This window comes from Fistularia commersonii, chromosome 12, assembly GCF_037954325.1.
Source record: "Fistularia commersonii isolate RoL2024-O1a breed Wild chromosome 12, RoL_Fcom_v1.0, whole genome shotgun sequence".
Classification (NCBI taxonomy): domain Eukaryota; kingdom Metazoa; phylum Chordata; class Actinopteri; order Syngnathiformes; family Fistulariidae; genus Fistularia; species Fistularia commersonii.
Window position 1 is genome coordinate 12,568,466 of NC_141295.1, and position 18,068 is coordinate 12,586,533.

Genomic DNA, 18,068 nt, shown 5'->3' on the forward strand with positions numbered 1-18,068 from the left:
CTTTTAGACTGGCTAAATTTCACGTAATTAATTACACAATCGTCAGTCACCTACTTTCTCTCGATCCCCTTTTGCTGTTACTTTGTTGGTTTGTGTGGTTTCTCACCTGACAGGTGACCACCAGGCCGTCAGGGAGATAATGTAAACCTGTCTGATAGGAGATAACAGCCAACTGGAATAATTGTGCAGACACACACACACACACGCACACACACACACACACACACTCACACACACACAGCCAAACACTTCTCAGTAACCATGGGAACTTGACCTGAAGCCTCTGAGCGGTCTCTCTTGCTCTCTCTTTCTCGCTCTCACTTACATGCATGTACACACTCAAACACACATACACACACACACACACATGCACACAGTTCAGTGAATGCACCGAGCCCCACCCCCTGCACACATTGTGTACTTTGTCCAGATGCTTGCAGGAAACGCAAACCTCAAGCATTGAAAAATGATGCCAACAAAGAGCCGCTCTCAAAAACAAGGCCCGGTTTTCACAACGTCCCCAGAATTACCTTTCAATCCACTGTCCCCTAATCATGTTTGTCATGATTATCATACTTTTATTTCTCTTTGGTGTTACACATTTCACAAAGAATCTGCAAAACAATTTTGACACGTGTGTGTGTGATATGAGACATTTTTTGTTGCAACTCTGAAACGGGCAGTAGACAAACAGTAAAATTCAGTATGTCAGCTGGGCCCTCTAGTGTTTAGAGGTCGGCGTTACAAATATATAAACTGTGACGCAGTGAAGCGCTGAACTGCATCACCATCATATGAGATCTTGATGGTCATGGAGAAAACACGGGCTATAACACAGATGTGTTTGAGCGTGTCTTTATTTGAAAAGAATTAAAATACCAATTGTTATGCGCGGCCGGAGATGCAAATTCCCTCCATTCATGCCGAGTCAAAATTAACATAGATGCATTTTATTTTGTAGGTTGTAATATGAAAGCGATGCCTTCGGCAACATAGAAGAATCAGGGATGCGTGAGAATTCTGGATTGAGTCTGGATTTATCTGCAACCTTGTGTCGGTCTACCCAGTGGCACCATGTGTTTTACCGCCCTGTTAAAAGCTCAACTGTCCTCCGCTTGTTACCAATTTACCGACTCCATTAGCCGAGCGGTCCTGACACGACAACGCTCTTAAATGTCTTGTCTCATAGGCGAGGTAGTGAATCGTTTTGAAACGGGGCCCTCCAAAGTCGAGCTACGCCTGGAAGTTTTGTGACATTAGAGCGAGATCGGGAAACGCATGAATCACCCAACATTTCGGCCTAAAGAAAACACGTCCATGTCATAGCGTTGTGATTTAATGTCAGCACATTTATATGCTTTCCATCTCTACCTCCATATTGTCTCATCTCATGTGATTTGGAATAAACATTTTGTGAGCGTGATCACAGCATTAAACAAAAAACAAAAAAAAAATCAGACAAGACATCTGCCTGAAGGACATTAAATCTCCGTTTTAGGATAGCTCAATGACATAAGCAGACTGAGAGGATGATATAAAACAGAAGCTTGTTGGATAGTGAGGTACGGTGTGCTTCGGTTGAAGTTATCGTCCTCTAACAGCAATGAAAGGATCACCAGAGGGCACCAGACGCCCGTGAACGACGCACGTGGCCACCGCACGACAGCGTCTCTTCACACAAAGTCCTCTGTGTCCGCGGGGAATTACAGTCCATCCCGTCTTTTGAAGTCGGGGTTCTTTTCGAGATGGCCAGACTTTTTGTTGTGGAGGCGGCGCCTTTGAAGGGCGCTCGGATCCGCGCAGCTGCGTCGATGACTTAACCGACGGCCCCGCTTGGAAAACATTGTCACGACGCTTCTAAAAATATACAGTTAGTGTTAAATTTATCGTGTCCAATTATATCCAGAGGCAGTTTATAACCGGCGACGATACGAGGGAGAACCAGCGTGAAATCTGCTTCTGTGGTTGTATTTCTAGCTAAAACAATCGTGTTTTTTTTTTTTATGGGTGTTATTATTAATCATGTTATCACTTCTCAACAGTAAGAAAATTCCCCCTTCCTTTCCGCCAAGAACCAGGTAGGTGAACAATCAACCTTTAGACGGCGCGGAATAATTAACTCGCCGACAAATGAAAGAAAAGACAAAAAATACTCGAGTACCCATTTTTCATTTTACCCATTTTTCTTCACAATAGCACAAAAAGGATGTGGATTTAATCTCAAATATCCACTATGTGAAAGCAACTAAGAGTGACATGTACAGTGCCGTCCACGAAATCCCTGCTAGTCCTGCTCCCTTCCCGGCCAGCACTCTGTTCATTTTCTGGAATTGAGATTTGTTCTCCGTCGTGCACGGGATGTATTCTCCGGATCGGTCGCTCATCAAGTAGCACTTTGGGTTCGCATCGAGATGTTCCTCCACCTCACTAAGGATAGTGAGCCAACCTCCTTTCTCCACCTTGGTGAAGGTGTGCTGCCCCAGGGAGCCGTTGGTCAGGCTGCGGTCTCCGGCGAACCAGTGCACGTGTCCGCCCGGATACACGTCGGTGAACGTACAGACCGGTCCGTTCGCGGAGACCTTGCAACACTCTGCGGTGCAGAACAAAAAACAATGGGTGAATAGTCGTTACAGTTGGAGAGATCTGATATTACCAATATACTCTCTACACCGGAGCTGGACATTTTTACGGCCAGCGGGCAACATTGGGCCCGTTTTGCTTTTTGTCCGGCAGGCCAAACCTTTCCTTTGAATTTTCTTTGAATATTTTAACAAGTATTTTCAATCAATATTGAATTTAGAAAGATTTTTTTTCCTTTTGTTTAATTTTGTATGGATGATTACATACAAAATGATGTCGGTCGGGACATTTATATTATTGTTAATGATTTTAAAATTTAAATAAAATGCCAAAAAATTGAAATATTTAAATTGCAATTTTTTATTTTGTTCACCTAGTTCACCCAGCACATAAAAATTAAATAAGAAATGTGTGCCGCCAGCCAAAATAATTTACACAATGTACGTCCAACAAACCCATGTTAGAACTCATCCTCATCCCTGATTTGATGGACCTTTTTAGATAAGCCTGGAACTCTACACACAACAATATGCGACAAGTTTGGATGAGAGAGTGAAGAGTGGCTTTCCCACAGGCTCCCCAGGTAAAGCCTGACTTTCCTCCAAAATATGTTTAGGTTCATTAATCACCAAGAATGTGTGGATGAGAAGTTGAATGGTTGTATGTCTCAATATGGAGTGTGACTGAGAGGATGAATGTATGTTACTACATGACGTGCATGAGAAAGTGGATGGTTGTACGTCTCTATACGCGGCCCTGTGATTGACAGGCCGCCTGTCCGGGGCGAACCCCACCTCTCGCCCAAAGACAGCTGGGAAAGGGTTTAGCGCCCCCGCAACCCTGAGCACAGGATAAGCGGTTGAGATAATGAATAAATGATTGATAATCTAATGGTCGTTCTTGCACGCAAATTGAGATCCAGTTGAGAACAAGGGATCAGATATGATTAGATCTGCCTTATAAAAACAATTTCCCAAGCATAGGATCATTAAAGTGCGGCTCATCTCTCATCTAATCTTATATCAAAAGACTGGATCAGATATAGATCTTTTTTGAAGCCAGCAGCTGATATAAGATAAGATAAGATACACTTTATTGATCCACATAGGGGAAATTCTTTTGTCACAGCAATGTGATAATTACAGTATCAATAAATACGAGTATAAATATAAATACAGAGACAGTAACTTTAGATATCCCTTATTATAAATGCAATGTTTAGCTTTCTCAAAGTGTCACTGCGTCAAAGGGACATGTAGATCATATATGTATTGTCCATAGTAATTCAGTTAATTTAAAGATCATTTTCAGTTTTCTCATATGGCGAATTTTGAACAAACAGGGCCACACAGCCGCTCCGCCACTGAGTTAGAAGAGATTGTGATGATGCATTGACAAACCACCGGTATTTGTCCTCATCTTGACACAGGCCAAGAGAAACGAAACAGAATCTGACCTTTCAGGCGTATCCAGGTGTATCTGTGCAAAATCCCCTGGTTGGAGTGGAGTTTGCACATGTAGCGCATAGAGTTTCCGCTGTCCAGCGGTTTCACTTTTTCAAAGATGAGTGACAAACGGTTGTTTTTAAACTCGCAGCGGAAGCCGCTCGACGCGTTTCCCTGCCGTTCGAATTCTCCCTTGTTGTTCAAATGACACAAAAGACGTCTGTTTTGGAACCACTGCATGCGTATGACTGACAGCCCGTCATCCGATGAGGAAACGTGGCAGTCCAGGACAACCTGCTTGTTGCATTCTGCCGTCGTGTTTGGACTCAAGTGTAGTTTCACTAAATCCAGAGACAGAGACAGAATTATCAGCACCATCATCATCATCTTTACATATCTTTTTTTTTTTTTTTTAAATCATACAAATCATACATTTTCTTGATTTTATTGGTTCTGCTTACCTTGTGTTGTCAGAGTGACTGCCGACAGAAGGAAGTACACTATTTGAGTAGTTGTATACCCCATAATCAGCTTTCTGGAAAAGGTCAAATAGCTAAAGCTGTTAAAATACTCTTCTCGCCGGCTGGGTGCAAAGAAACCAGAAAGACTCCGAAGCAGAACACGCCTCAACAGGGTGGTTTTCTCCCATTCCTCTTTGGTCCTTGTGCCCTGCGGTTCTTCCTGGTTCTTTAAGACCTACGAGGGGAGGGTGGGGAGGAAGCGATGCGAGGTTAATCATTGGAAAGGTATTAAAAAGAACTACAAGGCTTGGACCTACCTCGGTGTAGAAGGGAATGTCAGTCGCGGGCATCGGACGCCCGATAAATTTAGGTGTCGGGGACGAAGTCAAAACTGAAAGACAGAAAGGGATTGATTCGAGCGGCCACAAGCGCAGACTTGTTTTTCTCCCTTTGATGATTTTTCATCGTAACTTGTCCGACTCGGGGGTGGAAATCCCGGCGCGGGTCACGCTTTCATCTTTTACATCCCGGCATCGCTGTCATCGCAGCTTCTCACGGTGAAGTCACAGAAGCGCTCATTGAAGAGTGGGGATGTCACAAAAAAACACAACTTCCCGGGAATACTGGATGCTTTGTCGTGACGTACGCCGACGCATTTTGCACGACCTCATCGACACAAGCACCCCATAATATACACATCGGGCAATACGTGTTATCGGCTACTGATGCATGGGCTTTTCCGCCACTTGAAACGGCCGATCAACCAATCACAGAAGAGATGTTGCGTTGCAGTGCGCCGTCGCTCGCTGGGAAGTTGTTTCAAGTGATGGAACAGTAACACCGGCTGGACGTTTTTTGCGCAAATGCGTGGGCGGGGGCCGTTTTCCCAGAAGCGCTTTGGAAAACACATCACGTCTGAAGTCCCCCCTGTTAGAGTCCCTGCAAATGACTTGAAAAGTTAATGTTAGGTTGTCCTTAATGAGTCCAATGTCCCGGTGAGGATGGCGACACAAACTGGGCCGCGCTCCCAAACCGAGCCGAGCGTTTCAATTTAATTAAAACGGATAATATAAAATGTGTTCAGCTCTTTGATAGACAGACCGAGGCCAGCTGCCACAGAGACCTTCGGTGAATCTGACCGACATGTGATTATTTGGCAAAACATAACAAACGGCACAGAAATCTAGATTTCCTCAAAACAAACCTAAATGCCTTTTTAAGATGGGTTATTGCAGATTAATATATTGACCTATTCAGCACCCACTCAAAACCCATTGGACACCCTCCAGCGTGACCCAGCTGGCACGTTGATCTGATCGTCACATATTTTCAATGTTAAATTTTTCTTATTATTATTTCTTCTATCTAACGTGACAATTGCTTGAGCTGCAAAGGTGCTATTCTGAAAGTGAAAGGAACGCTTGAATTGAAATCTCGAGTGGAACCTTGGACTCGTCCGACTTCTTTTGTTCTTGCCTCAGTGTGGTCTGATTCGTTTTTATTGCACTGCGACACAAGATCACTGTTTCAGCATTTAATGTATTACTTTTAGATTTTAATTATCTTTCTTTTGCACCGTATTTATGCCTGTGCTCGTTTGCAAACCTGTGCCCCAGAAATATGTCCTGCCTGCAAAAAGTAATGCCATGTTATCAGCTTTTCCCTGCTCTCCATGATGGCGGTGTTTGCACAAGATCATGAATATCCTCCCACGTGGACTAAATTACCCATAATTCTTCTTTTTATCCGTAGCATAAAATGGAGTTCTGTGTTTGTCAAAGTCCAAGGTCTGTTTCCATGGCGATCGGTCAGGTAACAACCTGGACGCCAAATTCAAGTGAGCGGCGACACCATCACATCAGCAACTTCCTTTTTTTCGTTTTTTACATAAGCCAAACCATCCAGCTCTTAAAAATCATATATATATATATATATATATATATATATATATATATGAGTAATATTTATATACAATATATGTATATACATATGATATTTTATATATCCATATATGTGCGTATATATATGTGTGTGTGTGTATATATGTATATATATCATCACATATATATACATATATATATACACACACACACACACACACACACATATATATATATATATCAATATATATACATTTCTGCCTGGTTAACCCAACTTCTGCTTCTGTTTCAGAGACAAAAGTATAAGTTGAATTATCATCAATAAGAATTGAAATGGAGCGGTTACGATTGCCATCATGAAATATTTAGACCGGCACAAGCCTTACGTAAAAGTCTAATAGAGTGAGAGTTATTTTAGATAACTGGCTTGCTAATCTTACACTGCTACAAGTAGCACTCAAGACTCCATGTATAATTCCCGATGAAGACTTGGATTTAACACCCCCACTTCCTCTATGCACTCAGAAGGCTTATCCTCAGTCAGATTTACAGAAGAAATCCCCACCGCAGTTCTCCTTCCCAACTTCCAGATGGATGTTACTTCTAAGATATTATATTTTGCACGGCAAGTTATCACTTGTGCTACTATGATAATTTCCCATCTTTTTGATATTTTATTAAGAGTCATAAATATTCAATTATATTTTGCATATCAAAAATGACAAATGAAATTCAATAATGATATTTATATGCCACCGCATGCCAAGTCAAGACTTTCTGTGGGTCTTGATATGGATACATATCATGGAGGGATTCTAATATTCTATATTAATATGAACAGGATATTAATGTCAGCACATTTGAATTGTGTGAGGTGTACTCACACACCAGGACTGCGTGGAGGATACGACTGCTCAGGTGACTCCTTCTCTCATGAAGTTAGATGCTCAGAATGGCGAGATGCAGGCGTCGGATCTAAATAGTAAGAAAATAAAGAACTAATAAATATATAAAAATTCAAGATGACATGGATAGTATGTCATATGAGCTTCCATATTATCTCCAGTGTTATGGCCAGCAACAATAGAAAATAACTGTCACGCATTCTTGCCAGCCCCTTATTCTCCACTTTTATTTTCACTTCCTTTATTCATCCTCAGTGCAAATATTTTGAAGTAGGCCTCGTGTTATGCAACAATTGAAGCACGTTACCATTACCAATCGGGGAGGAGAAGAAGGAACTTCCTGTTAAGCTGTCAAACAAGTGATGATGTTTCATCATTTAATGAAGACCAACACGTGGTACGAGGAGAAAAAGTCAGGTGGTGACAAGCGTCTGGTTTCAGTATACACTCTTAAAGCCATTCCAATTTTTGCAATTTGCATTAGCAACAAGTTACATATGCAATATATTTTCATGTTAAAACATCCCTTAGAGTCTGTTTTAAGGTGTGGATCCCTACGGCGCAAAAAGTCGATGTTTGCAATAGACAAAATGAACAGAAATGACGTGAATTTATTTCAAAAAGAATAATCAATATTTGTAATTGAAATTTGTTTTTTCTTGCACTTTAGCGTTCCTGCTTGGAATTCTTTTTCTTGGCTCTTTCTGAACTCTGTGTGTGTGTGTGTGTGTGTGTGTGTGTGTGAAAGAGAGAGTATACATTATGTGCATGGACACAGGTGTATTATATTCCCATTTCATTTGCAGTATATAAGTTCCTGGCAAGACATTAAGATGAAATAGGTGCCATTTGATGGCATTAAATTAATAGACACAGTAGAAAATAGAGGTTATGACTCAGCCATAACAGCAATAATCCTCAGACATTACATAACAGCCGGGGATTTCAGGATCTGACAAAAGGGGCCTCTTGTATGGAACAGTTGGCAATAACCCCCCCCAAAACACACACACAACAAATACACACACACACACACATACAGTTGACCCCTGTAGTTTCCCTTAGGGGGTCTTTATTAGTTTCTTTATTATTTTCATTCTCCGACAATCAACTGTGTTTTATCCCAAATGCTCCAGAGTTTCGTACCGTCTGCATTTCACTTTTGGTTCCTCTCAAGTGACTCCACTTTGCTAACGGTCTTTGTTTGGCGTATCATCGTCCTCTAGTTTCTTCCATGTGCTGGCTAATCGATTCCTGCTCTGTGCCGTCCTCCAGCTTTTTACAAGAAAATCTCCAACGTGCAGAGTCTTCACCGTGAGCTCTGTGCAACACCGGGACCGAAACTCTTAATGAGTAGGTGCGAGGAGTAGATAAGAGTATGAAATGTACTTTTAGTGATAATGGGCTTAGAATGGACATTGAAATCGATGTCTATACGCTTTCTGTCATTTTATGCTCTTGCTGACATCGTTAATTCACTTAAGCCCTGCACTGTAGCGTGAACTATTCTTCATTGTAGGACCTCTAATGGCTACGGCACTCTCTTAAGAGGCCTTTGTATATGAAGATCCACGGAGGTAATGTACATCTGAGCCAATTTGGCTAAATGAAATACATTAATAGCAATAAGCTAGTCCTTTCTTGCTGGGGAGCATGAACGTGATAAACTCATCATGACGGACTAACCATGACCACCTGACGCCTCTGGATAGCACTGGAACGAGAGAGGCTGTTCCAAATCAACCAGCTGACCTTGGACATGTTTGGTTCTTTTCTTGGCAGTACGTTTGGCAAATCAGGTCACCGGTAACCCGATGTGATATCACCGAGGTATTCGACTCATCCAACTAACCCACTGAATGACATTAGTGTATCATCACAACTTTGCAATAGTTAATGTATCTTTTTGCACGAGTGTGCAACAAAAACTGTAGAAGGATTCTGAAGTTCTCAATGGTTGACCCTGCTTCCTACTGTCAGAAAACAACAAAAACAAAAAACAAAATGGGTGTCTACACTTCTCAAACAACTAAAATAACACATCCTAGATCTGAATGAATGAAACATGCTTATTAAGTACTTTGTTCTTTACATTGTTGAATGTGCTGACAAAAAAAATCACACAAAAACGATCAATGGAAATCAAATTTATGAACTCATGGAGTTGTAGATTTGGAGTCACACTCAAAAGAGTTAAAGTGGAAAAACGCACTACAGGCTGATCCAGCCTGTCAAAATGAAACAAGTCTAAACAAGTCAAAATGAATCAATGTTGCTTCCTAAGTGAACAGTTTGATTTCACAGAAGTGTGATTGACTTGGAATTACATTGTGCTGTTTAAGTGTTCCCTTTATGTTTTTAAGCAATATATATACATAGATACATACCTATATATATATATATATACACACACACACACACATATATATATATATATATATATATATATATATATATATACATATACTCTAGACACTGAAGATGTCAGATTTTGCACATGTGGAAATTAGACACTGAATTAATAATTGGGAAGAGGACCTTCTGCAAACAGACACGCGGGATATTAAGATTCTTTAGTGGATAGCATGCATATTTAATAGCACATCGAGATAATCCAGCTAGCTGACCTTAAGGCTGGATAGAAATGTCACTTCCTTCTAATAGTGCTCTGCAGACCCCAATGCGAACCCAACATCTCTGGCAAGACTCCTTTCCGTGTTGTCTGTTTGAGCCGCTTTGAGGACATGTTCATTTCACACCGTCTCGTGTCGCATTTATGAATTGAACTAGAAGAATGGCCTCGCTGGCAAACACACACCAGCCGAACGGGTCTCCTTCCCTGAAGACTGCTCTCACGCGGCTAATGTCTATTGAAAGGTCTATTAATGGGTACAGACAAAAGCTGTCCTTGTGGATTCCAGGAATGTTATCCTCACAATGGACAGGAATAGGAAAAAAAAACACACTCATCTTGGTGTTGAGAGAAAATAATTGTACTCCACAAGGCAAAATAGCTCAGAAACTCCAAATCAATAAGGAGTTGTTTAAATTAGAATATGAAATATTCTCTTTTGGGCAAAACTCGCATTGTTAATTTACAAAAATGCCATTGGCTGCGAGCTATATGTCCTTCACCGCTACGCAAAATCACAAACTCATATGTCTTGATTTATTACTTACAGGCACTCATGAACAATGTATGGTAAGTGCTACACAACCCCGTTTTAGACGCGCTACTTCGTTGTGCCGTTCATCAAAATTACATCAAGTCCACGATTTGTGACGTTTGGGACAAAGATTTGGAATCACCCAACAGGATTTCTCTGTTGCTCCATTTTTACATGCTTCGTTGACGTAGAATTAAGCCTCGCATGGTTTCCCGAAAACTGCAGCTCCCTTTTGCACTTTGAGAGCTGCAGCTCTTTGTCACCTCCTCGATTCAGTGCAAGACATTACCGACACCGCGCCTCTCCTTCTTTAATCTTCCTAGCTCGCGATTGTTTCAAATGTTGAATCATAATCATAGCGCTGCTACTTTTTCGATATTCAATTATGTCACCTGGATTAGTTTTTTTTTTTTTCTTTCTGTTTAATTTCTCTGCCATTACAAAATCATTCAACCAGTTCCGATTTGAGCCCCGGTAACGTGGAGTATCTCAGGCTTAGAAGAGATATACGAGATGGTGTTTGGACTCACGCACAATACTGTGAGCTACAGAAAATATATAAATGCTAAGGAGGTGCACAAAGATATAAATTGATTAGTTCTGGATGTAAAATGCATTGTGCTGGAGGTGCTGGAGCCAATCTCAGATGTGAGTCGGCAGGAGGCAGAGTTCACCGGTCGCCGGTCATTCACAGAGCCGCATGTAGACACTGATGTTCATCCTCTCATTCACACGTCCGGGTTTTTGGACTCGGGGAGGAATCCGAGGAACACGGATCAAAATCATGCTGTCCACATACAAACTCCACAAAGAACAACCTCACTAAACTGGGTTCACAACTTATGGATTGAATTTGGATGGATCTGGTTTATAGTAACATTTAAATACAAAAAAAATGGGATGAGAAATTGCCTCTAAACAATCAGTATTTTCTGTCAAAAATCAGTTTGTATCTGGATGCACGTTATACTTTATACCTCATAGCTTAACGTTTACTGTTTAATGTAACAGTGCACTTTACTGCTGCACTCTACTATTATCATTATTTTGATAATTTCATGTCACCGTGGGATTGTGAGAAATGTCTTTTCCATTCCTCTGCATTTCCAATACATGCAAAGAAATTGACAATAAAGCTGACTTTGACTTTGACTAACTCAATTGAGCAGTGAAAGAGAGCAGGTCAGCAGTAACAAAGTGTTTTTTATCCAGAATGTCTGCTTTGGTTTAGTTATATATGAAGAACAAGAAGCATTTTGTCTAGTCGAATCACGGGTGTATTGTGTTGTCTCCAGACTAGATCTTACATCTTTAAACAACTGCAACTGGAATGTATTTGATAAACCAACAAACTGGGAAATGTAATATAACATTTAGAAAGAATATATTTAATTTTCGGACGAGATAGATCCCATCCAAACACTGCTCAGTGCAATTGTGTGCTTGGAAAAACCAACGCCCGTTGACATGTTTTTGCATGCAGTAAATAAACAACGGGCAGCCTCCATGTGTAATCATTGGCCTCGATCCTGTCTCCAACCTAAATCCAAACGCATGAGCATTAATTATGTAGATTTGTAATAATAATATTGGATCCATGTTTGTTTTGTTCGTTTGAGCCTAGAGGCTTTTTGGAGATACGTAAAAAATCGGCATATTAATGACTTTCAACGGCACGTCCAAAGTGCCTGGGTCTGTAACGCGGACTTGCCAAGGTCTCAGGCGTGCAAAGGAACGCACACAGTCTGAGAATTAGCTGACGTGGAAAATTACATAGCATATTGGTTTAAACCGAACCCACTTCTGTACCTCAGTGGGAATCGTCATGGGCTTTTGATAAAACGACACACTCCTCAGGAGATAATTACATTTGGCCGTCTTGTTTATTTGCGGCTTACTGTATACACCAAATAATTCACCGGGGAAAATCCAATGGTCTGAGTCCTGAATCTGTCCAATTACCAAAGATCAGCCCTCGCATGCATCCCCGTAGCATTTCTTTGGTGTGCAAATCAGGGACGAGACAATGTTAGGATGCCTCCCGTAAGCAGGTGGTGTCAGCAGCTTTGAAGCGAGACAAATTTGTTTGATGGTAGTTTACCACTCGGGGAGCAGCTCAAGGGAGATCAGAGGCTTGTTTTTGCAGACTCAGGGAGCTAATCTGGCTCAGAACAGGGGTAGCCAGCCTACCTGCTCAGGGAACGTATAGAGAGATGCTGAAACTTGATGCCAGTGTTTGCTAATACGCGGGGGGGATTAGCTGTTACTGCTAACCTCCAGTTCCTGATGTGTTGCAGCATCATTGCACCCATAAATATCCTTTAGTCCTGCTCTGTTTCCATTCTAGTTTGTCAGGGTGTTTTATAGCAGGATGATTAAATGTGATCCCTGCTGCTGGGCTGTTTGTCCAATATTCAGTATATATCACAGTAATTACAATGGCAGTCAAATTTTAGATGCTAATCATCAGTAAAAATGAATAGATACATGTCATTTCGAAGTTTGCTTTTATTTAATACCAGTCAGCTACACTTCACGGTCTCCCCCTCAATTCCGCATTTTGCTCGTAACATCATCAGACGCCCGAGTACTTGAAGTCAATAACACTTCCACAGTTCTTTACGATCGCTGTGATCCCTTCGAACGGCCTTGACAGGAAAAACAGTGCAACGGAAAAACGTCGGAGGAGAATTCTCCATATGTTGACTCCATTAATGTTTTCTCAGCGGGAAATACTAAAATACATAATACGACTTATGCATCGAAGCAATTAAAAGAGGTTACGGTGGTCAGTGTCGGTGGCCGCTCCGTACCTCGCTATGTAAACACAGTCTTCAAGAGAAGGAAGGAAACCTGTTTCCTTTAGTCCTCTATTGTGGAGTGTTTATGTTAACCAGAGCAGCGGCATAAATCATCAAGTATGTTTAAGTTGTTCTCTGGCTTTTACATTTTAAGCCGAAACCCCATACGGATGATCAAATGCGTGGCGGAGCTTTATTGGTGTTTTCGTCTCTCCTGTGGCTGCTTAGTTCTGGCCCATCCGTCTTGGCATTGACAACATTTAACCGTACAGGATTGGTCTTGCTGTCAATGGTATTCATGGACAGTGTGTATTACCCTTCTAGCCTCCCCTTGGCCCTCGTCCGCTGTGATTTAGTGCAGGTGAGACCCATGAATTTTCGTGAGGCAGTTGAGAAGCGACGCGCATGATTTATGATTTTGTTTACATTGGACTGCTGGGACCTTAATCTCGAGGTGATGAGAGAGGTGGATGAGGCGTCCACAGAGAGCATACGGCGATGTGTGCAATCTTAGTTAGTACCCTTTCGTCGCTGAAAGAAAGGAGCATACGACGGTTCAGAGTTGGACGTCTGGCCGGTTCACAAATTCCAAAACTTGCTGGGTTTTTTTTTCACAGAAAAGCCGTTCGGCACGTGACGTGGCTTGTGTTTGGAACTTTGAAAAAAGCATTTGAACGCAAAAGACGGATGGACAGGTGGAAGGACCGACACTCGAAGGCGAGACACGGAAATGAACCGGTAAACTTTGATTTATCGCCGAGAGAAAACCAAAAGCAGGAGTCTAAATGTCACCCAACAAGGGATTGCCTCTCACCGCAGACTGGTCTGGTCATTAGTCTCTATCCATCAGTGTCCCCTTTCAAAGACATTACCCTTCATAAATGGTACCCTTGTCCGTTCAGAGCGGTGCACAAAATGAGGCATTTGACTGCCGTCGAAAAACGGGTTCAATTAATGTTCCCAGACCTTTATAATCCCTTGACTGGACCAGTCCCCCGATGGGAGACACTGCGAGGAAAGTGGCATTGATTATCTTTTTGCCTTACAGGCCATCAACGCGGGGGGACATCAATAGTACGTTACCGCCACAACAATCCCGGTAGATTTACGGTGTTAAATGGTATCATTGGCGGAGGTGAGGAGGGTCTCCAACCCCCCGCGTGGACGGCTGGAGAAATGCGCAGTTTAACATGCCAGTCAGGAGATGAGTGAAAGAAGGCAATAAATGCTGCTTTACAGTGCCGGGGTCGTAAATTAACCGCAGGAAAAAAAAAAATGTTGGGAAGTCTTAGAGAAGTTGGCCCTTATATTATGAAAAAGCTGAAGAATATGTTCCAAATTTGACAGAGGCCAGAATAACAATCCCCCCCTCTTTTGACAGCTGCAACGGGACTCCGTCTCTCACTGTTGAGTCCTGCTACGATTTATATCCGAGAGGAAAAAAAAAAAAGATGCAGCACCTGCTATTTAAAATCATGCGTCTTACATTCCGAGTATCAGAAACAACAACGTCGGACATTTCGCAGGAAGTGATGTTTGTAAAGCCCGTCAGCCCAAACAAAGAAGAAAATAAAGGAAGGTGTGGAACATTAGGTCGCTGACCCGCTTTACCTCTCCTGTGGGAGGCAGCCGGCACAATTAAGTTTTCCATGCATGTGTTTGTTTAAGAAAATATCAGACAAATGACGAAAAGATCGATACGGAGGGGTTAGATGCTCCAATCTGATCATGCACGTGTATGATCGATACCCTTTTGTACCAACAAAGGATTACATAACACGGTATGTTTAAAAAAGGGTTGTAGCAAAAGAGGATTAAGGCGCTCATTAAAGGAGATATCATCATCCAGTCACGTAGTGGTGAGCAGCCCGTGTCGATGTGCAGGGGATCTGCATCAGATGAGGGAGTTCAAGGGTAACTTCTAATCTACTCATCTGCTGGAACTGCCACAGAGAAATGTGAAAACATGGCCAAATGGGCAAGGAAGTCTTGGATCAGCTACAGCAGCACAGGAACAAATAAAGTGACGCTCCTGTCAGCTAGGAATTTCAGAACGGGGGAAGTGGTAGCTCGGAAAATGCCGCCTGTTCTCGAATTTGCCACAAATAATGGTTCCTCCCTGCACTCGGGTGGAGTTTGCAGACGGTTGGTGTCTTTTGTGGTTTTTCCCCTGTGTTGTGGACAATGGGATCTTTAAAATTCATTTTAAGTGCACTGGAAAAAAAAAAAAATCAAATGAATTATGAATAATTGAGGACCCTCGTGGGAAGCCCCCAAGGGCGAGTTAGAAGTACAATTCCGCCTGCACGCTTTTGATTCTTACATAAATTGTTGATGACTTAAAACCAAGACAAAAAAAGGTCAGGTTTAGCAACAGTCCCTAAACTGCACACACCAGGTCAGCAAAACACGAATCCTTATAGAAAATCACACCTGAAAATAACCATACAGTGTAGAATATCATAGAGTCCCCTTTTGCAAATTGTACAATTGTGCTTTTATTTAATGGAGGATAAGCAAGAAAGTCAAAGTTTCATTAAACATCACTCTCTAGGTGTGCACACCATTGTTCTGCACAACCGAAATAATTATTCCTTAATGTTGATGCAGCAGGTTGCTACGGTGACGTCTCTGCCAAAAATCATTTCCGGATGCAATGATGGCTTTTTAAGTTGATCCTAAGTTGCGCGAGGCTTAAAGGGCGCCGCGACGAGGCGGACCATTTAGACTCTGGCGGCGATAATGCTTTGGAGGCAGCAGGGAATCTGGGATTCAAATAATCTTGTATGCAAATTTTGAATCAGACTCACTTATTGTCTAAACCAACTAGTTAGCTGACATAAATGTAATGTAATGTCCATCATCTGATTATCTTCCCATATGTTGTGTCAGCAAAGCATGGCTACGTTGCATTGTTACATTGAATTAAACAAGTTTTTGCCGTAACGCTTTGACCACTGGCGCTCGTCCCATCCCGTGAATCAGAAAAGTCTTTTCTCATCCTACCTGTTTTCTTTTCTTTTTTCCGACGGTGCCGAACGATGTCTAATCGGACATCTGCATGTCGACCAGAGGTCCCTGTATAGCTGATCTCTCCGCTACGTCTGCAAGTGGGCATCAATAATGTGGACTGCTGACTCACATCCTTTTCAAAGAACAATTGTCTAAGAGATATGTGGTCTTCCTGTCTTTAACTGTGTAAACTACACTCTTCCCCTTTCCTTCCTACCTCTATGTGTCAGGGTTGTTAGCACGCTGCCATTTGCCTCAGTGGTCAGCAATCTGCTAATGCACCCTGTAAATTACCCAGGATATATAGGATGTGCTGTGCAATCAGCAGAAATGTAAGATTTCACTCACTTGGAGTAAATCGTTGTATGAATATACGAAAATAATGACGTGGGAAATAGAAAAGCTCAGTTCACATCCTATTTTTTAAATGAGCTGACATTTGAACTGAGTTCCTCTTTTCCAAGGATCCTCGGCTTCGGCACATGCAGCCCGTGTCTAGACTCAGTTCTATTTCTGTTTGATTGCAAATTTCGAAATATCCTTGTGAGAAAATTTAATAATTTTTATTAACTAATCCTTATGAAGCTCGACCCTCCCCTTTACCCCCACACCCACACACACACACACACACACACACACACACACTCACACACACACACACTCACACACACACACACACACACACACACACACCTTGCAATAAAAAGTAAATACTTTGGCTTTTCAAAGACAACAAGCACATCAAGGGGGAATTTTTGAATTTAGTCACATTGTTCATAAAAGAAGGAAACAAACTTATCCTTTAGTTACCACTTTGTTTCACTTTACAGAGACGCTGACTCGGTGTGGTCTCATATGCTGGGGTTGAGATGTACAGGTTTAATCTGTGCTACGTCTCCCTTGATTTTCACTTCCTCGCAGCGCTGAGAGGTTTTGAAATTTTCCATTAGGGCCCCGCAACCGCAGCAGCAGGCCGGGGTTTAATTTACTCGGCCACAATGTGCTGCTGTTGCTGTACGGCTACGAACGTAATGAGCTTTTAATGGGCTTGTGTCAGTAACGTTTTGCCACAATTTGTCGTGCAGCGTCATTATGACACAAAGAGCACTTTATATTACCTCTAGGAACAATAAGCTTGGATGAACTTGCTACAGTGGCTGTTTTATATATATATATATATATATATATATATACACACACACACACACATACACACAAACACATACACATATGTTTGGTTGTTTTTGTGTACTGTATCTATTCACGCACATATATGTACACGTATATATATGCATCTACATGTATACATACATTCATTCATACATTAATATACATACTGCAATGTGTTTATATATGTACAGTATGTATGTATATGTATTTATAAATGCATTTACAGATTTATGTATATATGTATACACATTTGCATATGTGTCCATACATGCATACACGCACATATATATACTGCATGTATACACACTCACATACATACATATATATATACATATAGGTACAGATATGTATATATACAGTGGGTAAAACAAGTATTTGTAACACTGCTGATTTTTCAGCTTTCCCCACTTGCAAAGCATGTAGAGGTCTGTAATATGTATCATAGGTACTCTTCAGCTGTGAATGATAAAATCTAAAACAAGAATCCAGAAAAACACATTGTATGTTTGTTAAGTAATTAATTTGCATTTTATTGCATGATATAAATCGCTTGATCACCTACCAACCAGTAAGAATTGCAGCTCTCACAGACTCTCGTTCTCCACTCATTACCTGTACTAACTGCACCAGTTTGAACTGGTTTCCTG

General features: G+C 41.5%; 1 protein-coding gene across 3 annotated transcripts; it reads right to left on the reverse strand.

Moving 5' to 3' along the window:
- Positions 1 to 1,323: 1,323 nt before the first annotated feature.
- Positions 1,324 to 16,377, reverse strand: LOC147228863 (uncharacterized). 3 transcript variants are annotated; one of them, XM_086156128.1, is made up of 7 exons: positions 16,246 to 16,377; positions 7,255 to 7,341; positions 4,804 to 4,877; positions 4,651 to 4,721; positions 4,487 to 4,560; positions 4,037 to 4,366; positions 1,324 to 2,590 (listed from the first exon to the last, which is right to left on the reverse strand). In XM_086156128.1, exons 3-7 carry the CDS (start codon positions 4,834 to 4,836, stop codon positions 2,232 to 2,234), a joined length of 867 nt encoding a protein of 288 aa, XP_086012254.1. In that variant the 5' UTR covers positions 4,837 to 4,877; positions 7,255 to 7,341; positions 16,246 to 16,377; the 3' UTR covers positions 1,324 to 2,231. The 3 variants fall into 3 exon arrangements, with proteins under 3 accessions (XP_086012254.1, XP_086012251.1, XP_086012252.1); XM_086156125.1 differs by having other exon boundaries at positions 4,487 to 4,721; XM_086156126.1 differs by having other exon boundaries at positions 4,487 to 4,721; positions 7,251 to 7,341.
- Between the last annotated feature and the right edge of the window lie 1,691 nt (positions 16,378 to 18,068).